General features: G+C 38.2%; 2 protein-coding genes across 2 annotated transcripts in view; one reads left to right on the top strand and one right to left on the bottom strand.

Annotated features, from left to right (window-relative positions):
• appl2.L (adaptor protein, phosphotyrosine interacting with PH domain and leucine zipper 2 L homeolog) overlaps nt 1-7,919 on the top strand; it is a 32,347-nt gene extending 24,428 nt beyond the window's left edge. Inside the window, 10 exon segments of the mRNA NM_001094303.1 lie at nt 88-130; nt 1,652-1,708; nt 2,979-3,067; nt 4,252-4,410; nt 4,729-4,784; nt 5,536-5,710; nt 5,866-5,902; nt 6,238-6,378; nt 6,850-6,897; nt 7,169-7,919. Coding sequence (NP_001087772.1) covers nt 88-130; nt 1,652-1,708; nt 2,979-3,067; nt 4,252-4,410; nt 4,729-4,784; nt 5,536-5,710; nt 5,866-5,902; nt 6,238-6,378; nt 6,850-6,897; nt 7,169-7,300 — 937 coding nt within the window. The 3' untranslated portion in view covers nt 7,301-7,919.
• Nucleotides 7,920-8,607: 688 nt separating this feature from the next.
• Nucleotides 8,608-20,013, bottom strand: part of washc4.L (WASH complex subunit 4 L homeolog) — a 38,151-nt gene continuing 26,745 nt past the window's right edge. Inside the window, exons 22-33 of the mRNA XM_018252347.2 lie at nt 19,745-19,899; nt 19,451-19,525; nt 18,985-19,089; nt 18,559-18,693; nt 17,356-17,464; nt 16,522-16,588; nt 15,970-16,056; nt 14,894-15,041; nt 14,286-14,382; nt 11,057-11,253; nt 9,817-9,913; nt 8,608-9,132 (exon numbers count right to left, since the gene is read on the bottom strand). Of these exons, the coding sequence (XP_018107836.1) occupies nt 9,077-9,132; nt 9,817-9,913; nt 11,057-11,253; nt 14,286-14,382; nt 14,894-15,041; nt 15,970-16,056; nt 16,522-16,588; nt 17,356-17,464; nt 18,559-18,693; nt 18,985-19,089; nt 19,451-19,525; nt 19,745-19,899 (1,328 nt within the window). The 3' untranslated portion in view covers nt 8,608-9,076. The remainder of the gene's footprint in view (nt 9,133-9,816; nt 9,914-11,056; nt 11,254-14,285; nt 14,383-14,893; nt 15,042-15,969; nt 16,057-16,521; nt 16,589-17,355; nt 17,465-18,558; nt 18,694-18,984; nt 19,090-19,450; nt 19,526-19,744; nt 19,900-20,013) is intronic.

The following is a 20,013-nucleotide window of genomic DNA, read 5'->3' as shown; positions in this document are numbered from 1 at the left end:
CAAGGCTACTGTCAGCAGGGCTTTGTTTATAAATTGCTGCATTTCTACTGGCAGTGATGAAATAGTTTATTTTTGTTATTTTATTAGGAATATTATTCTGCAAGCAGAAGGGAAAAGAGAATATGAAGAGGTAATTATCTTAACTTTTTACTGGTAATAGAAAGATGTATCTTCAGTTTAATGTTTTGCCTTAAGGGTGGTGGCACATGGGGAGATTAGTTGCCCAGCGACAAATCTTGCAAAAACAAAAGCGGGATAGACTTACTGTTAGTTGATAAAAGGAGCCCAAATGATATAAAAAAGTAGAAAATCTTTATTAGGACATATTCAAACCTGATGCGTTTTGTGCCAAGGGTGGGCACTTACTCATAGGCTAGCGGTCTCCCTACAAAAGAATCCTTTTAAAGGGGGGGGGGAAGATGACCATTTACAATTTGCATACATGACATCATACATAGTGATAACCAATCGGTGTGTAACGGAGTACAAGCATAGAAACCAGACAGTGATAGGTTAAGTGAATTACATCATTTATAAATTATCGAATCTAAGGAAAGGAAAGGAAGGCGGGTTCACATTGTGTACATCAAGGGAAGGATGTGTCTTTTCAAATCAAAAAAGGCGTTAAAGACACATATCTTTTCCTTGATGTACACAATGTGAACACGCCTTCCTTTCTGTTCTTTCCCTTCCTTTCCTTGGATTGGATCATTTATAAATTCATTTAATTCACTTAACCTATCACTGTCTGGTTTCTATGCTTGTACTCAGTTACACACTGATTGGTTATCACTATGTATGATGTCATGTATGCAAATTGTAAATGGTCATCTCCCCCCCCTTTAAAAGGATTCTGTTGTGGGGAGACCGCTAGCCTATGAGTTAGTGCCCACCCTTGACACAAAACACGTCCGGTTTGAATATGTCTTAATAAAGATTTTCTACTTTTTTTATATGATTTGGGCTCCTTTCTCAACTAACAGTAAGTCTATCCCGCTTTTGTTTTTGCTTAATTACATTAAATTACATGGCCCTTGTCTGGGGGTCTACTTGGGATTAGACTACTGTGAATGACTTTGTTAATTAAATAAGGAATTTTTTGGAATCTACATTTATTTTTGGACTATGTTCCAGTAGTAGTGGCACACACCACAGTTAATCAGTTTACAGCAACACATTTTCTCTACTGCGGGTGACTAATCTCCCCAAATCCCTTCCCACCGGCAAGAATACGAATCGCCGGCGGGATGGCATAGGAATTGCTTTGGATTCCCAAAGTTGCCTCACAAGGACTTCAGCCCTCACTGTATACCCAAAGGCAGTTTATAATGTGATAATGCCCTTAACAAATATTATTCTTGAGTAATAAGCTAATTTAAAACTGATGACTTTAGTTACATTTTTTACTCTATAACACAGATTTACGCCAATGAGTATGTGCTTGTTGTTTGGCACGACTGATGGCATGTGGGGAGATATTCAGCCAGGGACTGTGGCTGGTGAACCAATAGACTGCCTTATGCTTATGTAACTTATACAGTATTGAGTCTCCGCATTTGCTCCCCCCACATCCATTACTCCAGTAGTATTCAGTAGGTGCTGGAAAGTTTACCAGTGTGACCTCTTTTTTTACTTTTTTCACTTTTTACAGTGGATTTCTGCTATCAACAATATCTCCAGGCAGATCTATTTAACAGATAATCCTGAGGTACAATATTTATTTTCCTATTCATTTTCACATAAACACACACACATGAAAGTGTCCAAACCCTTTTGAATTTTATAATATTTCGGCATAAATATGCTGTCTGTTTTTCTAAAACTAGATAATAAGAACCCAATGAAACAGGTCAAAAATAAAGTGCGTGTTCATTTTTTTTATTGAGGAAAATTATACATATTTGTGTGTTGCAAATCTTATCTGAACAAAACAGGTTTCTGGAAGTGGGTTAACAAAAGAGCTTTCTGAAGACCTCTGAAAAACAGTTGTTGATGCCCACCAGGCTGGAAACCTATTTGAAACTATTTCAGAAGAATTTGGACTTCACCAGTCCACAAAGATCATGCCACAGCTAACTCCAGGCTAACTTCTGAGGAATGAAAGGATAATTTTACATTGGTGAATGTCTCACGAGTCTACATCAGGAGAACAATAACCAACAATGCTGTGCATGGCAGGATTGAATGGAGAAGACCACTACTATCATAAAAAACATTGCTGCCTGTCTACTGTTTGCTAAAGACCATGTGAAGTCTAAGGCTATTGGAAGATTGTTCTGTGATCTGGTGAGATCAAAATTGAACTTTTTAACTTGAATGAAAAACTTTGTTTGATGAAAGGCAAACATTACATTCCAGCATAAGAACCATATCCCATCTGTGAAACGTGGTGGCAGTACCGTGGTTTGGGCCTGCACGGCTGCTTCAGGAAAAGAAAGTCTTGCCATCATCGATGGATGAGTTCTGAATTGTACAGTTACTTCTGCAGGAAAATGTCTAGATATTTTGTCCATGAATTTAAACTCAAAAGATAGCAGGTCTTGCAGCAAGACAACACATTAGTTGATTTAACAAAGAATGTTAAAGCAGAAGAAAGCCAATCTTTTGAAATGACCAAGTTAAAGTCCTGTCCTTAATCCTATGGAAATGTTGTGGAAGAGAAGCCAACCAATATCTCTTAGTTTATTCTTTTCTCCTAGTCAGCTTGGGGGACACAGGGACAGTTAAACGTTTAATCGTGGTAATTGGTGCCCAAGGGGGGGCTCACCAGTTACTGAAAGCAATGGTTCACATACTTTTGACTCCCACAAATATGTAACTTTGCTAAATGAACAAATTGGGTTTTCATGATCTAGTAATGTTTAAAGTCCTATTTATGCATAGATATTGAAAATTCAAAGGGGTTAACAAGCACCACTGTATAGAATATAAGGCTTTGCTAAATGTTTTATGCTCTTTTGAACGCCTCTCTATAACAGGCAGTGGCCATCAGGCTAAACCAGACCGCACTACAGGCAGTGACTCCTATTACCAGTTTTGAGAAAAAGACTGAAACTGCTCAGTCCAGGTAAACAGAAACCTATATCCATTTTTATATGAAAAACATGTATGCAAAACCAATTCTGCATTGTTGAGAGTCAAAGGAAATGTGCAGGTCATTTCTAATTGTGATCAAATATTGATGCACCCAAGCAGCATTTTAGAAAAAGGCCAAGAGCACTTACACAGATTTGGTTACTGACACTAGTACTGAGACAAGTTCCAGTATCAAAATACCTAGAATTGCCCCCCAGCAATAGGGCTCATTTATTTAGCACGGGTCAGGTGCAAACTGCAAATACATCACACAAACCACCATGTTTCTTGCACTTATCCCTTGCTTTTACTCCCTTTTGTGCTCTAGGGTATGCAGCAGAGCATTTCATAAATGTCGCCTAACGTATATAATTATCTCCCCAATACGCCAACATTTAGATCTTTGGCCAACAGATATGAACTGAAAGCTTGTGTGTCTTATGTTGTGGCTTCCCTGTAGATTTGCGACATTACAGAATAAAAGCAGTGGTTTTATAGCTATAAAATATCAGCACTCTCACCTGCTGTGCCCATAATAGATAGCGAGTATGAGCAGATTACCTCCAGTTTAATGATGTTATTACATACAGCAGAAATTAAAACTTCTTTATACATCTATCATAACATTTTCCATACATTCTATTTATAACTACCCCTCAGATTACCCATCCGATCCCCCCCATGTTCCTCAATGAGGGGCTGCCATATTTGTGCAGCAGTAGTCCATTAGCATTAGACACTCTGATAGGTTGAGGAGGTTGGCAAAACAGTCAGGCCTATTTACAAAAAGCAGTGAAAAGCGATCAACATTACCTACAGGTAACATTTAATGTATATTCCTATTTGAAAGAGTAGCTTTTTACTCTCAGTATCACTTTAATAAAGCAGTGTTTGATGACCAAGTATGGATGCAGTGAATGGAATTTGGCCTAATACCGAATCTTTCATGAATGATACGGTTGAATGCAAATCTGAACCCACATGCAAATTCAGGATTCAATGTATTTCTTATTCTAAGACAATGAAAATGTTTCTAATTATCATGAAAAATATATATGAATTTTCATGGACTTTTTAGATCAGTCTTAATACAGTCTTAATAGGTATTTTTGCTAATAGGTATTTTTGCTAATAGGTATTTTGTATTTTTAAAATTTGCTGTGATTGACTTAACAGTGAGAGTATTAAAGTGACGGCACCTCAACGTGAGAGCAGTGCCACAGAGGAACCACTGCATGAATTTGAGCCAGAACAGCTGATTGCTCCCGGGACTCCTATTCAGTTTGATATTGTTCTGCCTGCTATGGAATTCCAGGACCAAAACAGAAGCAGCAGGTACTTGGGATTTACAAGGCTAATGTCATATTACAGTCACTGCAAGAAATGATTTAGTCTGCAGTAAATGTTTCAGAATTGTTTTTCACAGTATAATTTTGTACAACACACTTAAAGTTCACTTTCACTTTTCAAGAACCCCTCTAATTGATTAATGCTTAATTGCTAAGCAGAACTTCATGAATCCTGCTTTTATGGTTAATACTGAAGCCATTCAGACAGACTTTGATTTGTCTATAACACCCTAGAATATGAAAAAATACGTTAAGATTCACAAAAAATATTCTAAATGCAGCTTTTGGCTCTCATTTTCCTTAGACGCACCAATCCTTTTGGAGAGTCTGAAAATAAAGATGGATCGGCTGCTGATGAAGGTGAGGTCATGCAAAATTCAGGATGGTTCTGTGATTGGTCCTACATTTTAACATATGCAGATGATGGGGCCAGTGCTGCACAAAATAATAATAATGTGTCATTTCTGTAAATATTTTCCAGATTTGTGCACAAGTTTACAAAATGTCACACCTTAGTCAAATTGATTAGCCAGATTATTGTATTTTTTTCAATTCAGCTGCCAACTGACCCATGGCAGGGGAGGTTTGCCTGGAAATCTTATTTCTAAATGATTTTGTACTCATAGGACTTGGTTTAGGCTTAATCTAAGGCTAAAGACTGAAATGGTGTTAACATGCTTTGCAGGGTTACTCACAATTTAATATAGTGAAATAACCAGAATGATTACATAATAAAATGTCTAAACCACATCTAGGTTTGTAATTTACTGCCAGACAGAGGTTCATTATTCTATTCGCTCAGTTTGTCCAATGGAAATTTAACACTGTGAGTATTTATTTTCCTTGGGATACTGTTTTCAGGTTTAGGCAGACAGGCTTTTTGCCAGATCTTCTGAGAGAGAAATAGAGTAAAGTAAAGACAAACCTCTGTATGATAGCTGTGCTGCTTTCCCCGTGTAAAATAATTCTTTCCACTGATGTTGTTTACTCAACAAGCACCATGTTTGTTTCATGAAGTAGTATACAGCTCAAAGGACACCTAATAATAGAGTATAGTAGTGTATAAGGACTGAAGCTTGCACTTCCCATGCATCTGGTTGTTACTCTGTAGGGCTACTGTTGCAGCAGTTGTTTGCCGTTCGCTTCTTGGGGTCAATGGCTGTTAAATCTGACTCTACTAACAAGGTCATCTTTGAAGCCATGAGACAAGTCTTGGCGGCCCGGGCTATCCACAATATCTTTCGCATGACAGAATCTCACTTGATGGTCAACAGCAAGAATATCAGGTTGGTTATTATTATACTTTATAGTCTGCCACACTTTTACTGAGATTATATATCACTTGCATCAGTTCCTGCACTGTTTATGCAATTCGGGGGTGGTGTTATACACAGAAATGTGCTTTTAAATGCTTAATTTAATGCCTGTTTCTGTATTGCAGATTAATAGATCCCCAAACGCAAGTCACAAGGATAAGTGTGAGTAGAGGTTTCTGTTGAGGACTGTGATAAAAAAGTGTTCCAGGTCTAATGGCCCAAAGCAACCAATCAGCAAGTTGCATCTAGAATGTTATGCAAGACATTGAGTTATACTAGAGCTGGATCTGTTACTATATTCACTCTGTTGAGCCTATATACTGCTCTTTGTTCACTTCATTTTCACCCTTTGATAAAAAAAAAAGCTAAAAATAAGATCTTATACAAATGAGCAAGCTCTGTTTCTTTGCCTTAAACCAGTTTTCAGGATGTTGAGAAACAAACTAAAAGTGGCTAAAACCAATAGTTTACCGGTATGTTGGTTTTTTTCTTCATAGTTTGACATTGACAACATCACCCAGTTTGCTGCTCATCAGGAGAACAGGCGATTGGTTGGATTTGTGTTTTCAACTCCTGAAGCTTCTGGAGAAGCATCTCTCAGTGTTTATGTTCTTGAGAGCAACACCGAGGGCGAAAAGGTTCTAAGAATCGTTTTTATTACCTTCACAACAGAACTTTTTGAAACTTCAATACTTGCATATCATATTGGCGGGGGGGGGGAGCATATGGTTTTTATTCTGTTCCTGAGGCCAAAATGTCTTGCTGTTGGAACATGGAGAGACCAAGCTTTCTTTATTCTTCAAGGGCAATGGCCATCTTATTGCCATACTCAGCAGAGAACTGTTTAGGCGGAGTAAAGATGGCTGGGTAATGGTAGGATCTGTGTATATGGTTATTGGCCCAGTTATACAGACTTTAAATATTTGTCAGTGTTACTTGGGAAGGAGTTGTATTGCTGAAATCCATTAAGTGACTTATTACATCCCCCAGCTAGACAGAAGCTGATGCTCTAGGAACAGCACATTGCGTTTAAGATTGAGCTTGAGCAAAGTTCTATGTGATTGTGACAGGCAAACTGATTATTCTCTCTCCTTTGTTTCTCTCTACAGATCTGCAATGCCATTAACTTGGCAAAAGGAATAGCTGCGGCACAGGAGGCAAGTGCATGTTTTATTCTATTGGTCTGGCTTAAAGTGATACCAACACCCTTTAAATAACTACCCAAATGCCCTATTCAGACCAGTAGTCAAAATTTCCCTCAGACTGTGGTTCCTGTAGAGGACATCCCAGTTTATATTACTTGGCCTTTATTATAAGGCTGATGAGGCAGACCGGTAGTCTTACTTAAGAGTTTATTTTAATAGGAGGAATTAATGGTAATTATAACAATACTGAATGTTGTATCTGGTGCATTTTCCTACATTACAGGACCCAGAAGCACTGGCACTGCTCAGGTCCTCTGTTCCTTTATCAAATGATGGAAAGTTTATGCTCCTGAATGAGCAGACAGAGGAGAATGGCCTTATCGATGGTAAAGAGGAGCCGGAATCAGAAGCCTAACACCTCAGTTTAAAACCTTAGCCTCTCTTCATTCTCTCTGTTTTTATACAGACTGTTGTGACATTTGGTGGAAGCTGTACTAGTCATTCAGTTGTTAATGAAAGTGATTAATTTGCTAACAGTAGCTGTTTACCTTATAGAGATATCAGCTAAGCTCACTAAGGAAGCAGAAATGACCAGCCGGCATGGATTTAGCGATATCTCTGCACCACAAATTGCACTTTTGATTAAAAGGGATGTCCGCCCAAATCATGCTTTTATTTGTTTTGCATATTACAGAAATTACATTCCAAGCAACTTCCCATTAGTTATTCAAATCTTTCAGCAATTTGTATTTTTTTTTTTTTTTTTGGTAAACGACTAAGCATAGGAAAGCAGTTTTACTGTTCCCTCCTCTGCTTTTTTGACTTTTACCACTGTATTAAAAAAACAGGGGATTCTATGGGCGGACACCCCCTTTAAATTATTTTTACTTTTCCCTTATAGAAATTTGTAGTATAAGGAATAATTTAACCTTCTCTGTACACTACATTTGCCTCTCCCCTTATAAGTTTAATTTGGAGGAAAGTTAATGGTTTATGTACTCTATTACCTCGTATTAAAGGTTTTTTTTAACTTGTTTCTTCTTATAGTATAATCTTACAGTAAAGATAACCCTTTTTTTTTTTATACAGGTACTAAGGCAGTTAGTGTGCTATAGTGTTAAAAGGTATCTAAACACTAATGGAGTAATGTAATTGAATGTTTAATGTCCACTACTTTATCTAGTATCCTACAGCAGCCAATCAAATGTGTGCTTTCAAACAGCTGACCAGTAAATGCTACCTTCTGAAAATGTGTCTTATTATTAAACATCTCCCCATCAGTGTAGCGGAGACAAACAACTTTCTTATGCACGCTTTATGCCTCCTGCCTGTCCAGCATCTGCACATTGATAGGTTCAGCTCCTTCTACAATATTGATATATAGCTCTCTCTCTACATTTCTGTAAAACTCACTTGTGACACTAATATTCAGTACAGAAATAACAGCAGATGTAAAAGTAGTGTCACAGCAGATCAAGCTGCAGCACTTCCCATTGGGTTCAGTGATCCTTATGTGTTTGCCAGTGGCTTGAAATGACTGAGATTAATCCTGATCGTCCTTATGTTCTCAGACAGGCTCCACCTACTGTTTGTTCTGCCATATGATATAAATAAATGACTGAATACCAAACTTGCCCTGTGCTAGAGAAGAAACAATTCATACAAATAGTTGTCTGGGAGGAATGCTCCAAAGAAGAGGAATAAGAGCAGATGCACGACGGGTTAATGTATAGCTTGTACATTTTTACATCATTGATTAGACATTTACAGTAATATTTTGAAGTACAAAAGTGTGTCTTTACAGGACTATACACACTATCATCCATCCAATGCCTTAAAACAAAATCACATTTGGGATCCATAATTCCTTCTATAAATCAATTCCAGTTTTTTTTTTTTTTTTTTTAAATTTGGTCCTAGATCTCAAAAAAATCTAATATTTGTGTGGTGTTTCCAGATGTGTGGCAGTATACTTGTTATACTTCATCTTGTGGCACAGTCACTTGAGCTGCTTCCCATTGGCACAATACCACTGTGCAGTTTCCCACTCATGCTATAAAGTGCTTGATGTTGCCAGTTCTCTGGAGACTGCAGGGGGCAGCTTCAATGTTCCATATTCCAGTCTCAATGCATTTAAAGAAAACATGGGATTAAACTGAGTGGCAGCATGGAGTTAGGGTCTGCAGCAGGATCATTTCATAACAGAATCTGAGTTCTGCAAGTTTCCATTGCTTATTCCAGATGTTTCTGGAAGGAAAACAACAAATGGTAATAAATTATAGAAGGGAATGAGAATTAAAATACTGGTTTCAACATTTCAGTTTTGCCCTACATTTTTATTTCAAGTTATACAAACTCAGAATGTCACATGATAACGATACACAGATAATGAATGCAATAACACTGTATTGGTCTCTAAGGACAAGTAGATGGCAAACTGTTCCTATCTCTTTGCATTCAGCAGTTTATTACTGGTTTATATCAGCAATACTATATAACAACCAAACCTGCTTGCTTTTTTGTTTTTGCAGGCAAAATAGAGGAAACACTTGTGTAATGCAAGAAACTGTCCTAAGAAATTTTTTCAATAGCTTTGAAATTAATTGTAATGCAATTGCTGCTGAAAACATCTGTCTGGCTGTTCTCTGCACTGCTGCTTCCGACTCCTGAATTGTCACAGTAGCTAGCTGATTCAGACTTGGAGGCATTCCGCTTGCAATTACATGCATAAAAACATTTAAACCACTAAATTTCTTTAATGAATGTATATTGGCAAGTTGCTTAGAATAAAACATTTTTCTTTATTATGCAACAGTTTGAAAGAGCAAACAAAATATTAAACATAAGCAGAGATTGTGTTTCTGCTCTTTTTAGAAAATGGAGATACAAAGGAGACAAGGAAATATTGCCATATCGAGCATTTTCACAAACCTTTTTCTTTCTTCTCTTGGTTCTCTTCAGCAGCTGTTTTGTCTGCTCTAAAGAAAATTCTTGCACTGCTTAGTGAGAAATACAACAATTCAAACTCCTAAAGAGGGGAAAAACAGAAAAATTGAGGTTTCAACATATATTATTACCCTGTATTTATAGCACTGACATATTCCACATCAGTCCCTGGCTCAGTGGGGCTTACAATTTACAAGTCTCTATCTCACCCACACACTGGGCCAGGTAGGCAAGTGGGTACCAGTGAGTAAAGGTAGGCAGAAGAGGCAAGTGCCTAGAGCACATGGGTCTTTTCTGTCCCCTGCCCCCAACTGCCACTTGTTTAATAGCTGGTATCCCCCTGCATTGTCACTATGTATGTGTGCAGCTGGTCGTGCTCATTTGTGCATGGGGGGCTAATGGGGGCACACACTATAATCAGCCTTTCATTTATGGTTCCCAATAAGCAAAAAATGTAGCACCTGCCACAAAAACTGCCTTTAAGGTTATGTCATGATTTTTATGGTGTAGTTTTTCACTGCAAATAATTCTCTACCATATAAAATGTAAATCCTGAATCCGCAAGTGTATTTTTTAGTTGTAATATTGTAGGCAGCCGTCTCAGATCATTTTGCCTGGTCATGTGCTTTCAGAAAGAGCCAGCACTTTAGGAGAAACTGCTTTCTGGCAGGCTGTTGTTTCTCCTACTCAATGTAACTGAATGTGTCGCAGTGCGACATGGATTGAGTGCTGTTCCTATATGTAACAGGGAGCGGTTATCAGGTTACCTTCCCATTGTTCTGCTGATGGGCTGCAGGGAAAGAGTGAGCACAAGTCACATGACTGAGCACACCTGGGAAACCGACAATATGCTTAGCCCCCATGTCAGATTTCAAAATGAAATGTAAAAAAAAATCTGTTTGCTCTTTTGAAAAACAGATTTCAGAGCAGAAGTCTTGAGCATTTGAAAAAAGTTTTCCCATGACAGTATCCCTTTAAAAAGATTTTTAAATAAAGGTTTATACCCAGCATATCCATTCCTGGATGACTTTTTGTAAGAGTCCGCACCCCTAGTTATAGCAATGTGACTGGACAGCTTCTTTATTATGGAATCTAATGGGATAACATGGTGCCATTTGATTTACACTAAAGCATCCAGAGAGACATGAAAATGACTGATCTACAGTAATGCACATTTTTAACTTCATACTTTCAACATCAAAAATGATCACAAGGTGTCACTTACCTGCAGGTAAATGTCCAGTCGCTTCTGGGTTAAATTCATGGTTTGTAGAAGCTTCTCATCCTGGTTATTTGACTGCACATTCTGTTGTTTAAATACGGCTCGCTTCTCCTTCAAGTACTTCTCTCGTACTGACTGGAACCAGTGAAGGGAATCAAACTCTTGGTACTGGTCCAAAAGCTTAAGGATATATGCAACGCCTGCAGCCAAGACAAAATAGGATTCAGATACATAGCACAAATGGCAGATATCTCATCTATAAAATGAGTTCCCTCTGCAGCACCACAGATATAGTGACACCATACACTTATTCTATTTCATAGGGAGATATATACAGCAGGGAAAAGTAGTATTGAACACGCTTACTGAAATGTAATGACAGCTTCAACTTAGATGCCTCCTGTATGGAGAAACTGGTCACATGCATTGCTCAGGTGAGATTTTGGCCCATTCTTCCCCACAAACTGACTTCAAATCTTACAGGTTTTCGATGGCCTCTTCTATGTACTTTGATATTCAGTTCTTCCCACGGATTTTCAATTGGATTTAAGTTGGGTGAATGAATGGGACATTCTAGCAATTTTTTTTTCTTTCTCTGAAGACAACTGAGAGTTTCCTTGGCTGTGTGTTTGGAATCAATGTCTTGCTGAAATGTCCACCCTCGTGGTAGATGGCAGCAGATTCTTATCAAGAATGTCCCGGTACATTTCTCCATTCATCTTTCCTTCAATTATATGAAGTCTGCCAGTACCAAATGTTTTCCACACCATGATGTTCCCACCTCCAAACTTCACTGTTGGTATGGTGTTTTTGGGGTGATGTGATTTTGGTCTCATCTGACCCGACTGTATTCTACCAGAATTTCATTGGCTTGTCCAAATGTTGTGCAGCAAACTATAAAGGAGCTTCAACATGCTTGCACAGTGAGCATGCATGGAGGCCATGTCGGTTGAGTGCATTACTTATTGTTTTCTTTGAAACAACTGCACCTGCTAATTCAAGATCTACCTGAAGCTCTCCACAATTGATCCTTGGCTCTTGGACAACTCTTCTGATTATTCTTTTGACTCCTCTGTCAGAAATCTTGCGAGGAGCACCTGGTCATGGCCAGTTTAGAGTGAAATGATGTTCTTTCCACTTCCACATTATGGCCCCAACAGTGCTCAATGGAAGATTTAGAAGCTTAGAAATACGCTTGTAACCAATGGCATCAGTATGTTTTGCAACAATAAGGCTGCGAAGGTCTTGAGAGAACTTTTTGCTTTTACCCATCATGAGATGCTTCTTATGACTTATGTGATACCTTGGTATCAAAAAAAACTCTTTATAGGCCATCAATTAGGACTAAACCAGTTGATATTCATTTGCACTGATAGTGGACAGGATTGCTTTCTAAATACTCACAGATTTTAGCAAGTTCTTGGTTTTCCATACCTTTTTGCACCTCCTTTTCTTCATGTGTTCAATACCGATTCCCTGTGTCATTCCACTTTATTACACATAACTTAATTTATGGACTTATTTGTTTTGCTTGGGTTGTTACTGACATCTAGGGCCAGATTTACAAAGGTCAAGGTGAATTTTCGATTTTATAAAATTAGAATTTCTAACTTTTTTGTGTACTTCGGCAAGGGAATAGTCCAAATTCTATTCGAATTTGAAAAAAAAAAAAAAAAATTCGAATATCGAAATTTATTATGTAACTTTCTTTAAAAATTCGACCTCGACCATTCGCCATCTAAAACCTGCTGTTTTAGGGACCTCCTAGAACTTATTTAGAGTCCATTGGTGGACTTGAAAAATCTGTTTTTTTTGTTGGGAAAACTTCTAATCGAATTCGATTGAATGCGCTGTTACTTCGATTCGTACGATTCGAATTCTGACCTTTTCGATCAAAAACTGACCTATTAGGCCAAAAAAAAAAACTTTGACTTCATTTCGGTTGATCTTTTTGAATTCGAATTTCAAAGTTTTTCTAATTCGACCCTTGATAAATATGCCCCCTGGTGTACATTTCTTGTCAATAGCCCCATTAGAAATATATTTACTGAGAAAAACATTGTGTTCAATACATATTTTTCCTGGTATATAATATATATTATTTCTACAATATAGCTCCTTTGCCCTGTTTTGGGTTAAAGAGATACTGACACCAGGTTTACATAATGCAACAGCCTTAGGACCTAATAACCTGCCAACGCCAGGTCCACATTTCCAGCATCCAGACAACAATGACTAAAGAGCATCAGAAGTGGAATTGCTGGTAATGTTACTCTAGGAAGTTAGACAGGTGGGCACTCCCATAAAGTGTATCAGTTAATAGTGCTGCTCCAGCAGAATTCTGCACTAAAATCCATTTCTCAAAAGAGCAAACAGTTTTTTTATACTCAATTTTGAAATCTGACATGGGGCTAGACATTTTGTCAGTTTCCCAACTGCCCCAGTCATGTGACTTGTGCCTGCACTTTCGGATGGAACTACTTTCTGGCAGGCTGTTATTTCTCCTACTTAATGTAACTGAATGTGTCTCAATGGGACTTGGCTTTTACTATTGAGTGTTGTTTTTAGATCTTCCAGGCAGCTGTTATCTTGTGTTAGGGAGCAGCTATCTTGTGTTAGAGAGCTGCTATCTGGTTACCTTCCCATTGTTCTTTTGTTAGGCTGCTGGGGAGGGGTGATATCACTCCAACGTGCAGTACAGCAGTAAAGAGTGACTGAAGTCTATCAGAGAACAAGTCACAGGACTGGGGGCAGCTGGGAAATGGACAATATGTCTAGCCCCATGTCAGATTTCAAAATTGAATATAAAAAAAAAAAAATCTGTTTGCTCTTTTGGATTCTGCTGGAGCAGCACTATTAACTGATGTATTTTGTAAAAAAAAAAAAAAGTTTTCCCATGACAGTATCCCTGTAAATATTCCTACAAATACAATGTATTGCGGGAAAAAGTGCCAGCAGCAGGATAAACACTTACATGCCTCAAGAACATACAAGTTATCAGGCAACATAGGATATTTACAAGCCAACCCAGCATGTTGTGGCTGCTCAGACAATCAGTGCAGCTTGCTACTAACTAGGTTCTGGGCAGGGTTGCAGTGCTGGAGTTGTACAGGAAGAGGTGCTCTTGTCTTAAGAAAGTTCTGTGTACTTTATGACCCCCAAATAAGTCCCAATTCATTCATTTCTATTGCCCTGCCAATTATTTGGACATTGGACTGGGCAGACAGCTTACCCATGGCAAACCCATCATCTGTGAAAGCAGCACCAACTTTATTCTTCTTGTTCAACTTCTCTTTACAGTTTATGGAGTGTTCCACAAAGTTGAGTGTCTAAAACAAAATAAGAAAAGTTGCAAAAAAAATACCGTAAAGGCAAACACACCAGATTAACAGCAACATTGTTCTTTCTCTTACAAATACAGGTATGGGATCAGTTATCCGGAAACCAATTATCCAGAAAACTCAGAATTACGCAACGCCATCTCCCATAGACTCCATTTTAATCAAATAATCCAGATTTTTAAAAATGATTTCCTTTTTCTCTGTAATAATAAAACAGTAGCTTGTAATTGATTCAAACTAAGATATAATTAATCCTTATTGGAAGCAAAACCAGCCTATTGGGTTTATTTCATGTTTACATAATTTTTAGTAGACTGATAGACAACTGATCCTGGGGTCCCACGGTTTGGCTGCATTACTTATTGATCACATTGTTCTTTGTCCACTGCCCTCCAAAGGGCTTTAAAGTAGTTTTGTGAGCAAGCATCATTTTTGTATTTAGGAGAAATAAGCACAAGCTACCCCCACCACCACCTTTCCAATAACACGTGACACCCACCAGTGGGGGTACAATGGTGTAGAAGTTCCGGAGATGGATATTCTTTGTGCTGCGAAATTCAGGAGCAAATACATCCACCAACATTTTGAAGTATTCAGTGCCTTCTGCAGAATTGCGGGTAAGATCACTCAGCACGGAGTCAAGCTGCCTGCAAAGAGAAAGTGCACTTGTACAGTTCCCCAATAGCTTTATCTGAGAAGTCCAACAACTGAAACACACACAGCAACAATCATAGAGAACTAAGCTGTAGCTTTGCTTTCTGTTGCATGTGTTTAAAGGTACAACGTCTCTTTTCAGGTACAGAATGAGCCCATTGCACATTTTGTGCTAAACTTTGCACTTTAGAGCGATTTCTGCCTTGTTGTGCTCTGTGATAGAATGCAGTGTTTCCAGTGTAAATCACATCTGAATTTATACTTGGAACCCATACTGAATAACGGAGAATGGATTCATGTTCCATTTCTACTGCTGTAACCAATATTCCACAATTAACACTACCTGCAGTTGGTCCGACTGGAAATTTCTGCCATTCATAAAAACTAGGGATGCAACAAATCCACTATCCTAAACCAAATCCTTCATGAAAGATTCAGCCGAATACCAAACCGAATTCTAATTTGCATATACAAATTAGGGATGGGAAGGGGAAAACATGCTTTACTTCCTTGTTTTGTGACAAAAAGTCACACAATTTCCCTCTCGTCCCTAATTTGCATATGCAGGGGGTAGGGGCAGAAGGATTCCTGGCCAAATCCAGAACCGAATTCTGGATTTGGTGGATCCCTAATAAAAACACACACACACAAAAACAAAATCTAAAAAATGAGATGCATAATATGATTTGTACATAACCCTCAAATAGGAGTGTTCTGCTTGTTTCAACAACTGCTCCATAAAAACAAGCCATCGAAACCAGGGGTCTTTAGACATGGAGTCGGGACTTTCCCTTCAGGGTCAAAGATTTGGTCTTACCCCACACTTGGGTTAAATGAAGGTCAGGGATGTCAGGCTACAAATAACCATTTACCCTGAAATTTCAACCTAATTGGATGAAACAGACCGCCCATTAATCTTACCTAGCAGATTTGTGGGTTTCTTCCGACAGACCCTCTTCTTTAACCAGCTCTTCAAAATTAACAATATCTTCCAGGTCCGGAACAAACCTACAGTGCAACAGTTGGTTATTAGCTCCTGGTTTTATTTTTGAGACTCGTGTCTAGGAATAACCCAAATCAAAATGATATGATTCAGCAGAATACCAAATCCACCACAAAATACAAGTCTAAATCAGAATGTTAATTTGTATATGCAAATTAGCAAACATCCTGTCACCTGTAATCTAAAAATCACACCATTTTTTGATTCTGGATTAGGTTCAGCCAGGACTAAGCATTTGGATCATTGAAATGAAGTTAAACATAACAAATTCTAATGATCAGGCCCATTTGGTGTGACGTACATAGAAGATGCAGTATACCATTAAAAGTCATATGTGACAATCCAGTCAAATAGCAGGGCCTCGATAAATAATTTATTGGTCAGAATATGTTTTAAGATAAGAACCAGAAAACCACATTTCCCTTAAAAAAACACATACCTCTGCATATCAAAATACGTAGATGAAATACCTGATTGCATTGCTGCAGCAGTGAAGCCCTCCAGACCGAATCATCCTCACATAGCCCATAGCATTCCCTGCAATACAGAAATCCTACTCAATACATAAAGGTATTAGAATTCCTGATACATCCATAATTATTGAGAAAGTCGAGGGAAGGTTTCTTTAAAGGGATTCTGTCATGATTTTTCTTTACACTGTTTACACTGCAAATAATTAACTCTACAATATAAATTTAATTCCTAATCCAACAAGTATATTTTTTTCCGTTGTAATATTGGTGTGTAGGCACATCTCAGGTCATTTTGCCTGGTCATGTGCTTTCAGAAAGAGCCAGCACTTTAGGATGGAACTGCTTTCTGACAAGCTGTTTCTCCTACTCAATGTAAAGAGTCTCAGCAGTGCTATTCTTAGATCTACCAGGCAGCTGTTATCTAGTTACTCTCCCATTGTTCTGTTGTTAGGCTGCTGGGGAGGATAAAAAAGGAGGGGTGATATCACTCCAGCTTGCAGTGCAGCAGTAAAGAGAGACTGACGTTTATCAGAGCATGACAGCTGGGAAACTGACAATATGTCTAGCCCCATGTCAGAATTCAAAATTAAATATAAAAATAATCTTTTTGCTCTTTTGAAAAACAGGTTTCAGTGCTGAAGTCTGCCTGAGCAGTACCCCTGACAGTATCCCTTTAAGGAGAGAAGCTAAAGCAGGCATTAGTATTTTGTGTAAGTGGCTTGCCTTGGCCAACATTCAATGCTACCATCTAAGGGGGTTATGGAGAATGTTTCAGATGTTCACATATATATATGGCACTTGAAACAGAATCAGAAGAGATCGGTCACTCACCTATATGGCTAATGAGCTGCCTGAACTGATCAAGATAGCTCTGCCCATCTGGGGTAAGCCCAAGTTTCCGGATGCCACGGTTGAATTTTTCTGCTCTTTCAAAGGGGTACTAAAGAATTCAAGTCACAGTCAATCGATTAGCAAGTGAGCAGAATATTGCACAAGCTCAAATGACAACTGTTTTATTTTTTTTAAGGTGTCTGGGGAAAAAAATCAAAGGCTGGCACATTATGAGAATACTGCAGCTTCACTGGAAATCGGAATATTATCATAACAAGGAAGTGCAGGTTCAGTGCAATAGGTGGCTATTTACAAGTTCTGTTTTCATAAACCTGATGCACAATTACAACAAAGCCCTTAGTTCTCTGCACAGTTATTAGAATATATTAAGTTGTATCAATTTACTTCCATCTTTCCCACAAGTATAGGGAAAGACATGGTACAGGAACTGCTTGCTGCCAAATATGTGTACACATGTCCATAGTGTTGCACTGCCTGGCACAGACCTCCTCTTTATATGCACATAGGACCATTTGCCAGCATTCACATATTAAAGGGGTTGATCACCTTTAGTATGACTTAGAGAGTTATATTCTGAGAAGAATTGCAATTGGTTTTTATTATTTGTGGTTTTTGATTATTTAGCTTTTTATTCAGCATCTCTCAACGTTGCAATTTCAGCAATCCGGTTGCTAGGATCCGAATTATCCTAGCAAACATGCACTGATTTGAATAAGAGACTGGAATATGAATAGGAGAGGAGCTGAATAGAAAGAGGAGTAAAAAAAAAGGTGGCAAGAACAATACTTTTTAGCCTTACAGAGAATTTGTTTTTAAATGCATTATATTACACCAATCCTCATGGTACCTACACACCATAAGCAAATCACCTCTTGTATACCAATTATAGACACGCTAAGACACATTGGAGCTCATTTATAAAAACTAGGCAAATTTGCACCTGGGCAGTAACCCAAAACAACCAATCAGTGACTGGCCTTGTCTAACCACCTGCAGGTTGAACAATGAAAGCAAACATTTGATTGGTTGCTTAGGTTACTGCCCTGGTGCAAATTAGCCCTGTTCGTATAAATGAGCCCCATTGTATTGAATATTATTATTTGTATAACTACTAATTCTGCAGATGTTTAGATGATTTAGTCATTCAAGAAAATGTAAGCAAAAATGAGTAATATATTTTACCTTTTGATCATTTTGGTCCTTAACCTCTCTGAAGTATCGAATATCTTTGATCAGTCTAGACTTGATGTGTTCATCATACATAAACTGGCTAAATATATAAAATTTCTTCCTTAGAAATTGATATGTGAAATTTACCTAGAGAAAGAGAAAATGGCAGCGCTGTAAAGACTACATGTAGCATGAATGGATTTGCCATGTGCTTACAAGGCCACGGTAAGAAATGTTTACATTGGCTTCAAGAAGATTTACCTGGACACTCCCAAAACACACATATCATATCAGACCAGAAATGGGGCAGTGCATCGTACTGAACCAGGGTGTCTAGCAGACAGACTGACATAAAGCAGCACTTCACACAGATTTCTATAACCAAGCCGCAAGTATTTTGTGTGTTGGTTTATATGAGCCCACATGAATTGTACCTACAGTTGTACTCATGATTCCAGTTCCGTGGGTTCGAATGGAATTTGCAATGTGCCGGATATTGATGGTGTTCAAGTGTTTGTTATTACTAGTCCTTTCTATGAAGATCTGTGGAGAAAGAAATACCAATATATATTTATTTATACACACACACAATAAGTCTGCATATTTGTAGATACTGCGAGAGAGAGAGAGAGCTAGCTCAGTATTTGCTATGTGTATACAACCCCACATATACATGTATATCACAGATGTACTATTTTTAATCATTCAGGACGGATGGAATTTTGTTTGGGAAGTATCTTATTATGTATTAAACAAATCCTTAGGTACAACAAAATGTCAGTATATCAGGTACTACGTCCCTCCATTAAAAAGTGCTGTTAATCTTTCACTCCACTGTGGGTTATAAATAATTAATGCATCTCAAGCACGAGTTTCATGTAGAAAATGCACCAAGGCAACTTACTTGATTATTGAGATTATACAGGTAGCGTGATACAAATACATGAATATTTCTCATGATTTCAAGAACGTCCAAGCCCTAAAAGGAGCACAAGAACAATCATTTTACAAAGTGATCATTAAAAGGTTATGGTTGAGCGTAACAGAGCAGAACATTCCTGTAAACCATTGGCAGCTGCTTTCCAGTTATAACACACTCAGATATGCTTCCCATTGCAGGGCATTTATGATCACCATTTAATTTAAAACTGTATTAGCTATAGCGTCTCACAAGACTCCTCCATCTACAAAGATGTACCTGTTCCAAGGTCTGACTTGGTAAGTGGGGCTCTGTCATTGTTAAGCCGTATCGCTGTGTTGCCAAGTTTCGCATCTCGCTGTAGGTGGCCCAATCGTGGAGAGCTACTGTTGTCAGATTGTAAAAGGTTTTGTCCAAATAGTGAGTCACGAAAGCTATATAGTCAGAAAAAAAAAATGTATTGTTCTGGCAGCAGTGAAAAGCTTTAATGCAATAATAAAACAGTAATAGCTGGGTTGTAGCCACACTGCAAAACTGGTTTCTGACAC

This window comes from Xenopus laevis, chromosome 3L, assembly GCF_017654675.1.
Source record: "Xenopus laevis strain J_2021 chromosome 3L, Xenopus_laevis_v10.1, whole genome shotgun sequence".
Lineage (NCBI taxonomy): Eukaryota > Metazoa > Chordata > Amphibia > Anura > Pipidae > Xenopus > Xenopus laevis.
The sequence above is the reverse complement of the archived record's forward strand: the minus strand, read 5'-3'. Positions and strand labels throughout refer to the sequence as shown.